This window comes from Lissotriton vulgaris, unplaced genomic scaffold (assembly GCF_964263255.1).
Source record: "Lissotriton vulgaris unplaced genomic scaffold, aLisVul1.2 SCAFFOLD_1763, whole genome shotgun sequence".
In the NCBI taxonomy this organism is placed as follows: Eukaryota; Metazoa; Chordata; class Amphibia; order Caudata; family Salamandridae; genus Lissotriton; species Lissotriton vulgaris.
In genome coordinates, this window is record NW_028248454.1 from 86,703 (window position 1) to 104,551 (window position 17,849).

Consider the following 17,849-nt stretch of genomic DNA (forward strand, 5'->3'; position numbering starts at 1 on the left):
TCCAGGAAACCATGACGAACTTAGTGGAAGCATGTAGGAAGCTGGCTCTTTATATGGTGTGTCAATAATCTAATATATCGTGCAAAGAGTCCAGCGGTTCCCTTATGAGTGGACACGGTCTTGCACTATCAATCCCAAGGTGCTCTCTTAAGGGGTAGTGTGGTCGAACTGCCTAAGGCTTAACCGAGAGGAGTGCAAGACATCTGCAGATACACACAATAGTCAATAAATGACCCACACAACTCAAGAAGGAGGTCCACCTCAAATTATTAAAAAAATAGCAAGTATCTTTATATATGTATGGGCACCAGAATCAATTCGATCAGTTAAGTAAGTTTTTAAAAATAATTATTGAAGTGTTCAAAAAGTCAACACTGCAATTTCTTGGGACTGCAATGTTATCCTATGAAAGAACAAGTTCTGCTAACAGGTACTGACATCAACTTACAGGACTCCATGAGTTAAGGTGAGTGGTGGGCAAGGTCCAAGGCAGCACCAGCAGAACACCACCAGTGGCACTTGGGTGGCCGGGTGCAGTGTGAATAACCGTGTTGTAAGCCCAATGTTGCTCTAAGGGGATGCGTCTCTGCGAAAAGAAGCTGCAGGTTTTGCCTGGGAGGCCAGTTGGGCTGAACCAAGAAGGGAACTCAGACCTTGTGATGATCAGGTACAGGGGAATATCTTTGGTCCTCATCTCCAGGGCCCAGGGGTGACGGGTGCAGAGGTAACTTTAGGCATTTGTTTTTTTTTACTGAAGCAGCCGCAGTAGAGGGGGTCTGTATGGAGAGGCTGCAGGCAACGTTGGAGGGTCCATGAGGGGGGAAACCATGGTGGAGTCCAGCTCAGGAGGCCTGGGGACCGTGATGACACATTTGCTCCACATCAACTCTGATTTGGAGTAAAGGGTGTAGTGGAGCTCTCTCAGGAGTCTTTGGTTGCCTCCAGGGAAGCAGATCTGCTACATCTCGGGAGGTTTTGGTTCCTGGGTGAAGTGCTGGCAGAGTTCCCAGGCTTTGGGGATTCAGCAGCTGCAGGACTTGTTGGCTTTTACCATAGTTGTTGGAAGTCAGCTGGCAGGGTTGGTGCCGAGTCAGTTGCTGGGACTTCGGTTCTTACTGGTTTGACTCTCCACGTCTTCTTTTTTCAGGTCGGCAGGATCTGATTCTCTGGTGCCAGGGGCTTCCGTAAATACTGAATTTAGGGGCTTAGGGGGGAAGTTAGGGAAGGAGCAAATGGGATACTGACTCCTTGGGTCACTAAGCCCTCTAAATGACAACTTCCTGTTGGAAGTGAGGATAACTCTCTCTCAGAATTCCTAAGTATGCCATCACAAAGATGGCTACTTCTAAACAGTCATGTCTACCTCTGTTTAACCCACCTAAGGGGTGGCACGCCTACCTGACTAGCTAATTTTCTCGCCTTTCCAGGTGGCAAAGGGGGCTCTAAACAAGGGGGTTGGCTTCCTCTCCTGTGAGGGGGAGTCAGATTCACATTTCAAAGGCGAAAGCTATTTGAAGCTTGAAGGCCCAGGAAGGCTAATCAGCAGGTCATCCTGTGGAAGGTGGATGTGACACTCTTTTCCCGAACAAGCTATTGTTCTCGGTCTCCTGAGAGCAAAAGGCTCTCACCCCAAAGGGTCAGAACAGTGTCTTGGGTGGCAGGCTGGCAGAAACCAGTCAGCAAGCACACCAGAGGCTGGTAGGTTTTCAGGGGGCATCTCTAATGTATCCTCTGGGTGCAGGCATTGGCAAATCCACACCTGGAGTCAGTGTGGGGTTATCAATACAAGATGTTTGATATCAAACATCGTTATCTTCAGTGAAGCCTTCATGTAGCTGGGGAACTTATTTTCACCAGTGTCAAGTACATGGTTTAAGATGAGTTCCCTTGTCACTTTTACTGGCAGTAATAGAACTGACCAGCACAGGGGCATATCTGCTCATAGAGTTATGACCTCACATGTATTATTAAGCACCCTGCCATGGAGCTGTAAGGATGCTGTAGGGTTGACTTACTAGTACAACGTGAAGTGTTGGGGGACATGGAACACAGGGATGTGTGACGTGTCTTGTTTTCACTTTTGGCTGCTTCAAAGCACGCAGTCTGCAATGGCAGCCTTGCATGTGGTTGGTAAGGGGTCCTTTAGAGTCGCATAATTCAAGCTGCACCCCTCAGGGACCCTCTTTAGTACTTCAGACCCTAGGTACCAGGGGTACCATTTGCTAGGGACTTACAAAGGGTGATAAAGGCATTGCCAAATGCGGGAAGCAATTGTACAGTTTTGGGAAAGAGATCTGGCACTGGGGATCCAGTTCACTTCAAGTCAAAATTACATCAAATGCCAGGCAAAAAGTGGGGGCAACCATTTCAAAAAGGGGCACTTTGCTACAAAGCTGTTTTTTGGAGGTGGCCAATAGGAGTGGGTATAGGAGGTAATGTATAGCCACTGGAAGCGTATCCAGGGGTATTATCACTCTGTGTGGCTGCGAATGGGAAGAGGCTCCGAGTAGGAGCAGTGAAAGGATAGTGAAGAGAAGACCAGTGATCATCCGTCTACTGCCAGCGTATGAAACGTGGTGTATGTATCTGCTGTTTATTTTCGAAGAGGAACCTAACAGTTGTGGGGAAGAGGAGGCGACCAAGGAGCTGAGCAGGAACAATGAGAGGAGAAAGACAGTCTCTCGGTACGGTCAAGCGAAATTTGCAAGTAAAATAAAGGAAATGCAGAAAATCTCAAACACTGGAAGCAGAAAATTAAAATAGCAGCCTATATTTTTGTTAATTCCCCGAAGCTACGCAAAAGGAACATATGTGTATTGTGCACATCGCTACCTTGACTCCACTTCCACTATTTCTCTAGCCCTCTGTTTCTAGAACAGTGTTCATGCTAGCTCATTTGAAGTGGATGTTTACATCTGCATTTGAAACTCAATCTCTGCACTCTCCCATTGGGCGGTTTAACACTTTGTCTACTGGAAATAGATGCATCAGTTTACAAATCCCTTTTCACACAGGTGACAAGCTGTTCCTTGACCCCAGACCATTAGCCATTCCGGAGTTTTTACCCAGACCTTCAGCTTAGAATTGGCTGATGGTGTCACCCACGACTCTTGGTAGCCATGCTTTAAAATGTTAGTAGTGCTCTAGCCCATGGCAATAAATCTGCTGGTTTCACAGGCAAAACCGGAAGTAAGCATGGCTTGCATATTATGTCCTGCATTAAAGCAAGCACCTACAATGTCAATCATCTTGGCTTTTTGTAGCATTAAAACAAACACTGGCAATGTCAATTATTTGGATTTTTTTTTTAGTGTAATATTTTACCGCAATCTTCAGTAGTGCAGAAAAAAGGACACTAAGATTAAATCAAGAATATGACTGAGCAGCGCACACGGAGCCTAATTTACGAGAAGTGGCGCATCACTGCGTGAAAGCAGCAATGCGCCACTTCTCAGTGCGCCCTCCATGCGACACCAATGATGCGTCATATTTACAGTATGACGCATCATGTGGCAAGGAATGATAGATACGTCAGTATAACTGAGGTATCTGTCGGCGAAAAAAGTGGCACATTGCTGGCGTTGTGTCGGAAGCCTGACGCAACTCCAGCAATGTTCCTCTCACGTGGGGCAAGCCCCATGTGAAAGAGCCTACGTCACCCTTACGCCTGCCATGAGGCAGGTGTAAGGTTTTGATGCATTGGCGTCCTAGAAGTGGCGCAGCAAAATCTCATAGATTTCACTGCGCCACTCCTACGACCCTTTCTTGCGGGGGAACACCCACCTTGCATACATTATACCTGGTGCAGGTATAAGGTAGCACAGGGGTTTACGAAGTGACACATCTACCTAGATGCGTCAGTTCGTAAATATGGGAATTTCTTTTACGCCACTGGTGCATCACAAAAAGTGACGCACCTGTGACGCATAAATGACGCAGGGGCTCATAATTAAAGCCCCATGGTTTTCACGCCCAGAACAGGTAGCAACAGTGCAAGTTTCCTTTCCTCACAGAATATGCACAACTGGAGCATATATGGTGCACACATCTCTCCCTCATACCCGGCACTGTAGGCGATAAAAGGGAAATTGCTACTTCTTTAAATGACAGCTGCAGCAGTGTGAGCATCTCTCCCTCTCCCTCCCTCCCTCGGTACAGCGTGGGGAGCAACAGTGCAAGCTTCCTCTCCTGACAGAATATGCACAACTGGACATACACGGTGCACACATCTCACCCTCATACCCGGCACCACAGGCGCTGGCAGGGAAATTGTTACTTCTTCAAATAACAGCTGCAGCAGTGTAAGCATCCCTCTCCTCTGCACTGGTACAGCGTGAGGAGTAACTCTGCAAGCTTCCTCTTCAGCAGACGAGGAAACTGCAGTGGAAGGGCGCATTCTTCATAGAATAGAAACAGTATGGCAGCAGCAAAACCAGCTTTCCTCTCCCACTGAACGACGACTGCAGTGCAAGCTTCTCTTCCCTGCAGAACAGAGCAGCACTGCAGCAGTGGAAGTGCAAGCTTCAGTCGCTCACAGGGCATGTACAGTCACTGTGAGTGGCTTGAAGGTTACACATCTCTCACTGAAGCAGGATCTTAATCCTCAGAAGTGTGTGTATAGAGATGGTTTAGCGAGCAATTGAGAACCTCTGCCTTTCTTCCCCAGACAGACTGCCTCCTAGATTACTATAATGGTACGTTGAAGCTCCCCTTAATGAAATAATGTTGGGCTATGAAGACCGACATTTGGATACGCTTTTGATTTGAATCCTTTTTATCTTCTGATGCTTGGTGTTGGGTTCAGGCAAGCCCTTGCTATTCACCCTTTAATCTCTAGTTCGTGAAGAAACCACACCCTTAGGTCTTCCACTCACTGCAGATTCTCTGTACCCCGTTTCAAGCGTGCCAGAGTCGGCGGACGCTCGTTCTCCCACCTGGCACCTGCGCTCTGGAACTCTCTTCCCATCCCTCTGCGGTCTGAAACATCTTATATCAAATTCCGCAAAGGTGTGAAAACCTGGCTGTTTTCCTTATAACCGATTCCTTAACTTCCGTTGTCCTCTCTTACTTCTATTTTCTTAGCGCCGGGAAACCTACGGGTAGCTGAACGCTCTACAAAATCAGATATAATAATAATAATAAACCAAAGACTGTGCTGGAAATGACTAGAGAATGCTAGGAAGAGACTCAGACAGAAGAAACCCCCGTTTAGGATATGATATACTCTTAAGTTCTTGGATTGGGAAGTTGAAGCAGTTAATGAGCGAGAATTTGGCCAGAGCACAAGAAAGATAAATGATATATGACAGGGACGCTCACTTCAGAGTATGCCAGGAGGAAGACTGGTTGCTACTGTGCTTTCCTGGTAATGGCCAAAAACGTGTCTATCTGTCATGTGCCATAACCTACTTTAGAGACGATTAAAGAAGCTACCTATCGGATCCAGGTGTCTGAGGGAAAGGAAAAACAAATCTTCCATGTAAATCATCTGAAAAAAGGGAAAGGTCCGGTTCTTCAAACGGTACTAGCTGACCACCTAATGGATAAGCCTGTCTTTGCTTTAAACAAATGAGTAATAGGTAGTTAGTTTACGGAAGAAAGGTTGGAATTGATGAGAGTTCTATCCATTCTCATCTATTTTCAGAATCACATGATAGAACGGAGTTAGTGTCTCAAAGAATGCATACAGAACCCGATAAAACCATCTTTTGTTCCCCCATTTTACAGCCCCTGCGTAATATTATTTTTAGTAAGTCTTGGTCTGAACACCAAAACATCTAGGGGCATATTATCAAGGGGGTTTATCTCCGCTTTTTTGGCTTTAAAAGCCAAGAAAGCGGAACCAGACGTTTTGGGAACATTGCGCTATTAAAAGAAATTTATCACAGACTGACTAATTTGTTACAGCAGAGTTCTTCAGATTAGGAGTTAAAGGACCGCAATGATGTGGCAGTAATATAGGAATTAAAATACTAAGACGTAATGCTTGTAAACCAATATTACAATCACTGAAATTTGATTGGCCCTTCATCCTGCAAAATTACGCCTCTAACTTAGATATTGGTGCTCTACTCTCTCAGCTCAATGAGAATCGGGAAGATGGACCAGTCGTGTTCATCAGCAGATTCCTGTTTCCTGGAGAGGAAAGGTATGCAGTAATTGGAAAGAATATATTGGCAATCAAGTGGACCATTAAGAAGATCAACTATTATTTGGAAGAAAGATGGTTCAATATATACTAGCAGCCCGTCCCGACATTGTCCGGGTATGAATTGCTGCCGGCCAGTAGTATATTGTTTTGTAGGATTTCGTTTTGATAGCATTTCTTATCTGTGACAGGCCTGTGAAACGCTCCGATTCACAGTGCACTGCTGATGCACTTAAGAGTGCGCGTTCAGTAGTGTGTGAACTCGAGTTTCCCTACTTTATTTTTCCTTGCAATATTATATAGCGCGAACTCGACAACATGGCATGAGCACAATTTACATTACAGAAGAACACATTCATTTGTGGTAGGCACGGGGAGACAAAGCGATTTGCCTGGAATCACAGGATGTTGAGCTGATGTCGAGATTCAAACGTAACTCCCCAGCTCTAAAGTTCGCAATTCTAGAACTTGTGGCGGGAGGTGTGTCTAAAAGTGTATGTCGGTGCTGGCCATCAATGAGAGAGACCTGTGCATTTTTCAAATGGGTGGTGAAAAAATATGAGTATGTTGCTGGAGATGTGGGCCGCCGTGCCACCAATGTACTTATCGGGGGAGGGTAAACACCCATTATTCCGCAACTTTTTTTCCGTATACCATCACTCCGCATACTTTCATTACGAAAGTACCATGACTCCGCAATGCCATTATAACGCATGGCATTACATTTTATATGCTTTTACCACGCATACATTTACAACGAAATTTGTTGTAAATGCATGAATGTTAAAAGCATGTTTTTTTAAATGTTTGGATAAGGTAAGTATGGGTATAGGGGTATATGTTTTGGGGTACTGAGGTATATGTTTTGGGGTGTTTGGGTATTTTAAGGGTGCAGATATAGTTTTGGGTTATGGGGTACAGGGGTAGTTTTAGGGTTTAGGGATAGGTATGGGTTTTGGGGTAATGGGGTATTTTTAGGGTTCAGGGCTAGGTTTGGGGTATTTTTTAGGGATCAGGGGTAGGTTTGGGGTACAGGGGCATTTTAAGGGTTCAGGGCTAGGTTTGGGTTTCGAGGTACAGGGGGTATTTTTAGGGTTCAGGGCTAGGTTTGGGTTTTGGGGTACAGGGGTATTTTAGGGTTCAGGGGTAGGCTTGGGTTTTGGGGTACAGGGTTATTTTTAGGGTTCAGGCCTAGGTTTGGGTTTTGGGGTACAGGGGTATTTTTAGGGTTCAGGGGTAGGTTTGGGTTTTGGGTACAGGGGTATTTTAAGGGTTCAGGGCTATGTTTGGGTTTTGGGGTACAGGGGTATTTTAGGGTTCAGGGGTAGGTTTGGGGTAAAGGAGTATTTTTAGGCTTCAGGGCTAAGTTTGGGTTTTGGGGTACAGGGGTATTTTTAGGGTTCAGGGGTAGGTTTGGGTTTTAGGGTACAGGGGTATTTTTAGGGTTTAGGGATAGGTTTGGGTTTTGGGGTACAGGGTATATTTATAGGGTTAAGATGGGTTAGTGTTTAGGGGTGTTGGGGTATTTTAAGGAGTAAGGGTGGGTTATGATTATGGGGTGCAGGGGTATTTAAAGGGAGCAGGGTGGGATTCGTTTTTAGGGTGTAAAGGGGTAATAAAATAAAATAATAAATTAAAATAATATAAAGAATGCAATTTAAAAGAATAAATGTTTTAATTAAATTGAAAAAATGCATATATATATATATATATATATATATATATATATATATATATATATATATATATATATATATATATATATATATATATATATATATATATATATATATAAATACGCATATGTACAAACATATATTTGATGTTTTAATAATGTACTTTTACAATGTATATGACTTGACCACACATGCATTTGCGTTATAATGGCATGCGTGATCAAGTCGTATGCGTTGTAAAAGTTTTAGAAATTATGTCTTTGCTGAGTAATAGTCCTGCGTTATAAAAATTGCGGAGTGATGGTATGAGGGATGTTGGTTTGTGGAATATCATCACATATTCCCGGGTCAAGGATAGTCCCTTTCTTGCTATTTCCGGGCCTTGTGTCCGGATGTGCGTGGCGCGAGACTTGTGCGCAACAGAAGTGGAAAATCTCCAGTGTGCGCTTCAGGCGTCACCGGAAGTTAAGGCGAGAATACATTTCCTGCACAATGGCCCCTGTTTGCGCTCCTTCCGGCCCTTGGGAATAGCGCCATGCCTGACCTCCATACAGTAAAGTAGGTGCACGTCACTGGGAGTGCGGGGCAAGCACACCCGGAGCTGGAATGTACAGAACCTGGGAAGAAAAACCAATGAAATATTGGGCACAACGCTGGCTTTTTTTCCCGTAATCCCGCGCCCCTCACACGCCCACGTCCACGCCCCCAGCACACGCTAAGGGCACACCATATGAGACATGGCATGAAGGGCGGAACGTACCACACGCCCCCAGCGTTTGTCACGCCCCCATCACATGCCCACAGCACAATGCAGACACGCCCACTTAAGAGTGCGCGTTCAGTAGTGTGTGAACTCGAGTTTCCCTACTTTATTTTTCCTTGCAATATTATATAGCGCGAACTCGACAACATGGCATGAGCACAATTTACATTACAGAAGAACACATTCATTTGTGGTAGGCACGGGGAGACAAAGCGATTTGCCTGGAATCACAGGATGTTGAGCTGATGTCGAGATTCAAACGTAACTCCCCAGCTCTAAAGTTCGCAATTCTAGAACTTGTGGCGGGAGGTGTGTCTAAAAGTGTATGTCGGTGCTGGCCATCAATGAGAGAGACCTGTGCATTTTTCAAATGGGTGGTGAAAAAATATGAGTATGTTGCTGGAGATGTGGGCCGCCGTGCCACCAATGTACTTATCGGGGGAGGGTAAACACCCATTATTCCGCAACTTTTTTTCCGTATACCATCACTCCGCATACTTTCATTACGAAAGTACCATGACTCCGCAATGCCATTATAACGCATGGCATTACATTTTATATGCTTTTACCACGCATACATTTACAACGAAATTTGTTGTAAATGCATGAATGTTAAAAGCATGTTTTTTTAAATGTTTGGATAAGGTAAGTATGGGTATAGGGGTATATGTTTTGGGGTACTGAGGTATATGTTTTGGGGTGTTTGGGTATTTTAAGGGTGCAGATATAGTTTTGGGTTATGGGGTACAGGGGTAGTTTTAGGGTTTAGGGATAGGTATGGGTTTTGGGGTAATGGGGTATTTTTAGGGTTCAGGGCTAGGTTTGGGGTATTTTTAGGGATCAGGGGTAGGTTTGGGGTACAGGGGCATTTTAAGGGTTCAGGGCTAGGTTTGGGTTTCGAGGTACAGGGGGTATTTTTAGGGTTCAGGGCTAGGTTTGGGTTTTGGGGTACAGGGGTATTTTAGGGTTCAGGGGTAGGCTTGGGTTTTGGGGTACAGGGTTATTTTTAGGGTTCAGGCCTAGGTTTGGGTTTTGGGGTACAGGGGTATTTTTAGGGTTCATGGGTAGGTTTGGGTTTTGGGTACAGGGGTATTTTAAGGGTTCAGGGCTATGTTTGGGTTTTGGGGTACAGGGGTATTTTAGGGTTCAGGGGTAGGTTTGGGGTAAATGAGTATTTTTAGGCTTCAGGGCTAAGTTTGGGTTTTGGGGTACAGGGGTATTTTTAGGGTTCAGGGGTAGGTTTGGGTTTTAGGGTACAGGGGTATTTTTAGGGTTTAGGGATAGGTTTGGGTTTTGGGGTACAGGGTATATTTATAGGGTTAAGATGGGTTAGTGTTTAGGGGTGTTGGGGTATTTTAAGGAGTAAGGGTGGGTTATGATTATGGGGTGCAGGGGTATTTAAAGGGAGCAGGGTGGGATTCGTTTTTAGGGTGTAAAGGGGTAATAAAATAAAATAATAAATTAAAATAATATAAAGAATGCAATTTAAAAGAATAAATGTTTTAATTAAATTTAAAAAATGCATATATATATATATATATATATATATATATATATATATATATATATAATACGCATATGTACAAACATATATTTGATGTTTTAATAATGTACTTTTACAATGTATATGACTTGACCACACATGCATTTGCGTTATAATGGCATGCGTGATCAAGTCGTATGCGTTGTAAAAGTTTTAGAAATTATGTCTTTGCTGAGTAATAGTCCTGCGTTATAAAAATTGCGGAGTGATGGTATGAGGGATGTTGGTTTGTGGAATATCATCACATATTCCCGGGTCAAGGATAGTCCCTTTCTTGCTATTTCCGGGCCTTGTGTCCGGATGTGCGTGGCGCGAGACTTGTGCGCAACAGAAGTGGAAAATCTCCAGTGTGCGCTTCAGGCGTCACCGGAAGTTAAGGCGAGAATACATTTCCTGCACAATGGCCCCTGTTTGCGCTCCTTCCGGCCCTTGGGAATAGCGCCATGCCTGACCTCCATACAGTAAAGTAGGTGCACGTCACTGGGAGTGCGGGGCAAGCACACCCGGAGCTGGAATGTACAGAACCTGGGAAGAAAAACCAATGAAATATTGGGCACAACGCTGGCTTTTTTTCCCGTAATCCCGCGCCCCGCACACGCCCACGCCCACGCCCCCAGCACACGCTAAGGGCACACCATGAGACATGGCATGAAGGGCGGAACGTACCACACGCCCCCAGCGTTTGTCACGCCCCCATCACATGCCCACAGCACAATGCAGACACGCCCACAAGGGACTACTTTGTTGGCACGGTTCTTTTACCTGGTAAATGTATATGGTGGGCGTCTGCATAGCCTATGTCCTTCTGCTGCAACTGCCCTTTCCAAATCTGTATTGGGTGTTGTGATTGGTGCTGTGGTTCCTGAGATTACCCACCTCAAAGGTTTGGGCTCTCTCTTTATTATATTAGTGTATATGTGTGTATATATATATATATATATATATATATATATGTGTGTGTGTGTTACATATAGCATCCTAGGACTGGTTTCAGGGGTTCGCCTCTCATCAGCCAAGATAGCTTGACTCCAGCGGCATGGAGAGCACGGAACCCACCTCTGGGCTTTGGCTTGCTGGTGAGGAGCGTTACCCCGAAACCGGTCCCAGGATGCTTCTTTCCGGTTAAGGGAAGACCTAGCTTGGCAGTTCGGGCTGGGCTGGACTGTTCTCATGAGGCACAGGTCAAGATTGATTTGCATGTAGCTGGGTCTGAACTGAGGTGGCGAAGTGAGCTAAAGAATGATGATGGATTCAACCCTGAACTGTGACTGAGGGTGAGTGTCTGAAAAGTTTCAGCGCTCCATCCATCATCTCCTTGTGTTCGCTTAGTTCTATATGAAGACCTTTCACCCTTCTCATGGGTGGCTTAGAACAAAGGTACACATTTCTGTGTTCAATTTAGTAGTTCCTTTCACTACAATCTTATAGTTTTGAAACTAAATGCAGTAAAGGAAAATAGCATGGAACTGTTGGCTTTTCTTTTTTATCACGGTTTCCCCTAAAACAATTCCAGAGTGGAAGAAACTAGATGAGGAGCTATGTTGCAGCATTCGTGCGCTTCCACCATGAATGGTAGAGGCAAGTAAGAAGGTGACACAAGAGAGAGTATAAAGACAGAAGATGTCCACCTGGAAACCAGAGACAGCAAGGAAAACCGACTTGAACAGAACAGTGAGGGAGAAGCCAATGCAGACTGCAGAAGTCACACCAGTCAAAGTGAAGGAGAGCCAGAGGAAAGCGGAATGGTCAGGACTCCAGAATAAGGAGGCACGAGGCAGTCAGAGCATGGACCACCCCTAGAGAAAACCACAGAGCTGCAGTACAGAGGAGGATCCATCTGACTTTACATATGAACCCTGCCACGATCCAAGAGGCTTCTAGTTTCTTAAAGTGGGTCAAACAAAAGTGTGGAAAGGGTCGATTCATGTGCTGTATCTGGGAAGGCGATTGGCGACATTTTAGCAATGGATCAGAGTTCCTTTATCCAATGGTTCTTGCCATGGATTTCTGTATTTTTGTAACATATATGCTACACTACTAGAAAGGTGTGGGGGACATGCCCCTGTAGTCACACATTCTTCAAAGGTGTCAGGTCTCCTGTTGCACCTACATGGGTCCCGTCTCCTCCCTGATGGGTGATCTAGTCCTGATGACAGCCCGGAACCCTATGGCCATTGCACTTTAGGACTGAAACATGTAGACTTTTAAATAGGGGTAGGTAGGATCATTATTACCATATACACACCCCTCCCAACGGGAGAATATCCAAAGTACTCCCTGGAATATATTTTTGAGCCCATCCCGTTTTTAAGGACCTGGATAAGACCCAATGATGGAGCATGATATACATATATACTGTGTGAGGGTCTAACAGACAACATAGTAATCATGTTTACTAGTTAGTGTAAAGATGTATACCCTTTGCAAGGGATTTCTGGCTCTCTACCCTATAAATACATAGGATACTTTTTGCTATACAGTCCATATTGGGGCAACCCAGTGATGTGAAGGGCCAGTTTACCCCAGCATGGTATTAATATATTATATATATTAGACCTTGCTGGCTCACAGACAATTGCTATACCCCCTCCTCTCTCGAGTAAGAAATGTGAAGAACTTGCCCAGTATTTTACATCTAAAATCGACACAATCTATAGAGATATTAAATCTCTTGAGGAATCTACTGCCTGCCCTTGGTCACCCCCTACTACCACTTGCCCTCCCCTGGCTTCTTTGCAGACTTGGCCTGACCTTGTACCTGCCACTCTCTTAGAAATTCTAAACAACATCAAATCTGGCTCACCCATGGATCCTGTACCTATTTCGGTTCTACGCCAGCTTGAATCTTCCCAACTTGAAGTGATCTGTTCCTTACTTAACGCTTCTCTTGCTTCAGCCACGGTCCCCCATTGCTGGAAGCATGCAATGGTTACCCCACTCCTTAAGAAACCCACTGCAGATCCTAATGTTGCTGCTAATTTCCGGCCTATCTCATTGCTGCCAGCCTTCTCAAAAATTTTGGAAAGACACGTTCATCTACATCTCTCACGCTTTGTCACTTCCAATAATCTTCTTCACTCATCTCAATCTGGCTTTCGCCAAGGCTTCTCCACAGAAACCACCCTATTAGGTGTTACTGAGAACATTCGCCAATTATTAGATCAAGGTCAAACGGCTGCACTGATTTTGCTTGATCTCAGTGCAGCCTTCGATACTGTCTCCCACAGTATCCTTCTCGATAGCCTTGCCTCCTTTGGCATTTGTGACAAAGCCTTACTCTGGTTTTCGTCCTTTCTTTCTGACAGGACCTTCCAAATTTTTTCTAATACTTCCACTTCAAACATCTACAATTCCCCTCATGGTGTTCCCCAGGGTTCTATCCTTAGCCCTCTCCTCTTCAATCTTTATGTTGTTCCGTTAGCTCATGTTGCACAGCTTTCTGGCCTCAATCTTTTCACTTATGCTGATGATTCTCAGATTGTGTTTTCCCTATCTCAAGCAGACCCTTTCTTCACCTTCCTCTCTGCAATCTGGTCTTAGTGACATTTCTCGCTGGATGAGCCGTAATTTTCTAAAACTTAACAGCGATAAGACGGAGGTGCTCGTCTTCGGCAACAAGCCTGACCTTTGGAGTCCGAGACACTGGCCGTCAACCATGGGCGTTCTACCCACTCCATCTGAACGTGCTAGGAACCTCGGGGTTCTCATTGACAGGGATCTGTCGATGAAAGACCAGGTCAATAAAGTCTCAGCCACCTGCTTTACTATTCTTAGATGGCTGAGAAAGATCTTTTGGATTTTGCCATCTGACACCCAAAGATCTGTTGTGACGGCCCTGGTGACCTCTAGACTGGATTACAGTAATGTGCTCTACCTGGGGGTTACCAAGGCGATCCTGCGTCGTCTCCAATTGGTTCAGAATGCTGCTGCCCGGCTCCTGTGTGGATGCCGGAAATATGATCCAATCACGAAACGCATTAAGCAACTTCATTGGCTTAACATTGAAAATCGAGTAAAATTTAAGGCACTATGCTTTATGCATAAGATTAAAATTGATGTTGCTCCCATTTATCTTCGAGCACTCGTCAAGCCTTATTTACCTACACGCTCACTTCGCTCTTCTTCCCAACATCTGTTCTGCGTTCCTAGGTTCAGGCTTTCCAGAGTGGGAGGCCGTTCCTTTGCTGTACTGGGACCCAAACTGTGGAACTCTCTTCCCGTGGACTTACGAAAGGAGCAGTGCCATCTCCGTTTTCGAAAAGCCCTAAAAACCTGGCTGTTTGCCCAATAATCCTTTTTCCTTCAGGATCAATCATGTTGTTTCTGTCAATTAGCGCCGGGAAACCCTTACGGGTAGCTGTCGCGCTCTATAAGATTAATAAATAAATAAATATAAATATATCTGAACCACCACAAGATTATACCATCTACATCTATCTTGGAAATGTCTATTAATCTGCACTCTGCAGTTCCATGAACTATTGTACTCAACCCTAATCATCGTTTCTGAATGTCCCTTTATTTTGTTGTGTTTACAGGATTTCACGATGCGTTACAAAGGGAAGCGTGATCACTGGATTGGTCTGCAGAGGGAAACTGATCAACCATGGAAATGGGTCAATGGCACAGAATTCAGCAACTGGCAAGTCCTCAGTCTTTTCTTTATCTCACTCTGACATGTTTTTCACTAATGCTATATGATGAACTGGTCACAGAATGAAGCTTTCCAATGGCCGAGTCACCAGTCGCAGGAGGACCGCCTTCAATAAAGAGACCAGTAGCCATCTTGAATTAAGAGACTAGGGCTGCTGTAATTAATAAAGACACAGGAGAAGGCAGAGGTCATCGGTGACCCATGAGCTTGTGGCCAAACCATATAAAAGGTGTGTTGTTGGCAGAACTCCTTTCAGAGGGCTACGGGGCAAGCAGGAGATCTATGGGCCCAACTGTGGTGGTTGATGCCTATTACACACAATGTCATGGGTCCGACCCACAATGGGTCCTGAGCAACTGCCCAAGTACAACTTCAACACTTTCAGTGTTAGTGTGACTTGAGCGGTTCAAGGCATCTTGGGGAGGAGGTAGGTTTGGGGTGAACACAGGCTCACAACTTAACATACGTTTAGCAACCTCAAAAACAGAATGTCCAACCAAATATTTACTTTTATAAAAAAGTAGTATTTATGCACACGCACAAGGCACAATACAGTACACACTAAACAATACCACACTGTTTATAAGTTCTGTATTCTAACACTCTCCATGTTAATCGAGTTAGACCCTGTGAAAGATTAGGAATTTTCGAAGTCCCATAGTGGTTATTAAAAGTCAAATATCTCCGCTCCATTAGCGCTCTAATCAGAGCAGATTCCCCCTACAAAGTCTTTGTAATTCGAGGTGCATTCTTACCTATTCTCACTGGAGATGAGACAGAAGTCCTAGAAGCATTTAGCTGTCCTAGATTGAGGTCGACTTCGGCTGGTGATGGCCAGGAGTGGTAATCTTGACAGACAGGGGTCTAGACCTTCACGTAGCTCCTCTGTCATCGCAGTAACTATTGTCTTTCTGTGATGGTTGACCTGTGGTACAACTCCAGTTCCAATGACAAAGTAGCAGGTCTGAGCTCATCGTTGCACACTGTTCATGGGCAAATTTCAGCTTCCTGCGTGTCAACCCCACCTGCCCCCTGAACTTGTTCCCTCCAGGCAATATTTGTCTCACAGAGTCCTTTGGTGTCTGGTCAGGATTTAGCTGGTGCTCCAGTCTCCATGTGAGTGTTCTTGATGCTCCTGTGTAATGTCCCCTCACCCAGCTGGGAGACTGCTATAGTAATGTCATTATATGATTGCTGTCCTAGGTTCCCAACTATAGGTTTCTAATAATAGCCAGAATGTATAGATATTTATGGCCTACCAATGCGGGTTATGGTAGAGTCCTCAATCGGCCAGTCAGTGTGTATCAAAACTTTTTCATCTGTCCAATTGATTTTAAATGGTCAGTTATAGTGGACTGGATGACAGCAATCCATCAATACGGATGGTATAACAATTTTATTTTTTGAAAGAAATATGAGCGACATTCCTGTCCTGTAAAATTGTTAATGGTTACACCCTAGAGCATTGCTTCAAACTTTTTAATGCTGCAACACCCCTCTTCCCCCCCGCCCATTGCAAAATAAAAATCATCGGGTCCCTTATCAAAATGTTTCACAATTATTCAGTTAAACTAGCAACGTGTAAATATGTCTAGACTTATTTAAACACTGCAGGTAAGCTCTGTTACCGGTTTATAAATGCAATCGAAAACATGATTGACACACATGCTGTTCTGGCCAGGTAGGCCTTACTGTGTAAACGTATCCTTAGTGTTATTATTCGAAATGGGGGTGGGGGTTTTGAAGAATATTTGGAGTCCATTCCCTTTTGACACCTTCTCCCAGCCAGAATATGAATGACAAAATGTTAGTGATGGCCCGTTACAAAGCGGCTTACTGCAGCTTATTTTTTGTTGTTGCTTAAACCAAAGCTCTTATCAGCTTAATGCTTCTTTTGGCTAAAGCCCATCCCCCCCACCTCATTTGAAGCCCCCTGCCCTAGAGCAACTAACCCTTAAAGTCCATGAGCCAAGACTTTGCACCAAAATGGAAGCAGGAAACAACTTTCAATATTTCTGTTCTGACCTTGACACGTTTCATCAGAGGGTCCCTGACCATAACAAGAGGGGCTAGTGTATCTAATAACCTATGAATGTGTGGCCCTCACAAAATATATATGGACATATGGTTTGGTGGGCTTTACATGGGGATTAATCGTTCTTTATATGTTTGTGGGGTGGGACTTGTCCCATGCAACATGGAGGACTGATGACGGAGGGGGGTGGAGCAATATTGGCGGGCACAAGGAATACACAAGGGAAAATAGGAAGGGGAGTAGGAGCAATGAGGAGTTCACAGGGATCAGTAAAATAGCAAGCAGTGGTTCCTTTTTTTAAAATGTTTTTTTTCATGGTTTTACATTTATTCCCCCCACCCCCAATCCCCCATATGACGGACAGTAAGCATACGCACATTAACATCATGCGCATTACATTGTTTTTTCCTTTTTGTTTAACCCATCGTTACAAAAACCAAACTTAAAAACAAAGTCCTATATACATTACAGCCTTGTAGGTACATTAGATTATGTTTGTGAATCCCGCCATTGTGTAAGAGGGGTCCAGATTTTCATACCCCTTTTGCGCCGCTGATTACCTTTTCGTTGATTTATGGCTGTCTCATTATTATGTACCGCCAATAGCCTAGCTAGCCACTGCTGGAAAGAGGGCGCTAACGGGTCGAGCCAAGCGGAAGCTATGGCATAACCGAAGGACAGCCATTGCTACAAATATGAACTCTTGTCCACTTTCAATTTTATCTGTTCGTCTGCCCCAAGTACCATTCCCTCTTTTGACAAAGTCACCTCTCTATGAAGAACGGATGATAAGAACCTCTCTATGTCTTGCTTTAAAGAAATTAACCCAGGGCAAGAAGCAAAGATATGTATGGAATCGGCTTTAGGTAAGTTGCATCTCGGGCAACAGGTCCCTTTGCCGGTTCCCCATTTTGCAATCTTGTCAGGTGTATAATAAAGAAAAAAGCAGGTTTTGTAGAATTGTGCCTGAAGTTTGGTGGAGATCAGAATAGTTTGAGCTAGCTGATAGGTGTGTAGAAAGCCTTTGTTT

At 44.5% G+C, this 17,849-nt stretch overlaps 1 protein-coding gene across 1 annotated transcript in view; it reads left to right on the plus strand.

Moving 5' to 3' along the window:
- Positions 1 to 17,849, plus strand: part of LOC147664119 (C-type lectin domain family 2 member D-like) — a 68,048-nt gene that overhangs the window by 28,504 nt on the left and 21,695 nt on the right. Inside the window, exon 4 of the mRNA XM_086949978.1 lies at positions 14,669 to 14,772. Within this exon, the coding sequence (XP_086806104.1) occupies positions 14,669 to 14,772 (104 nt within the window). The remainder of the gene's footprint in view (positions 1 to 14,668; positions 14,773 to 17,849) is intronic.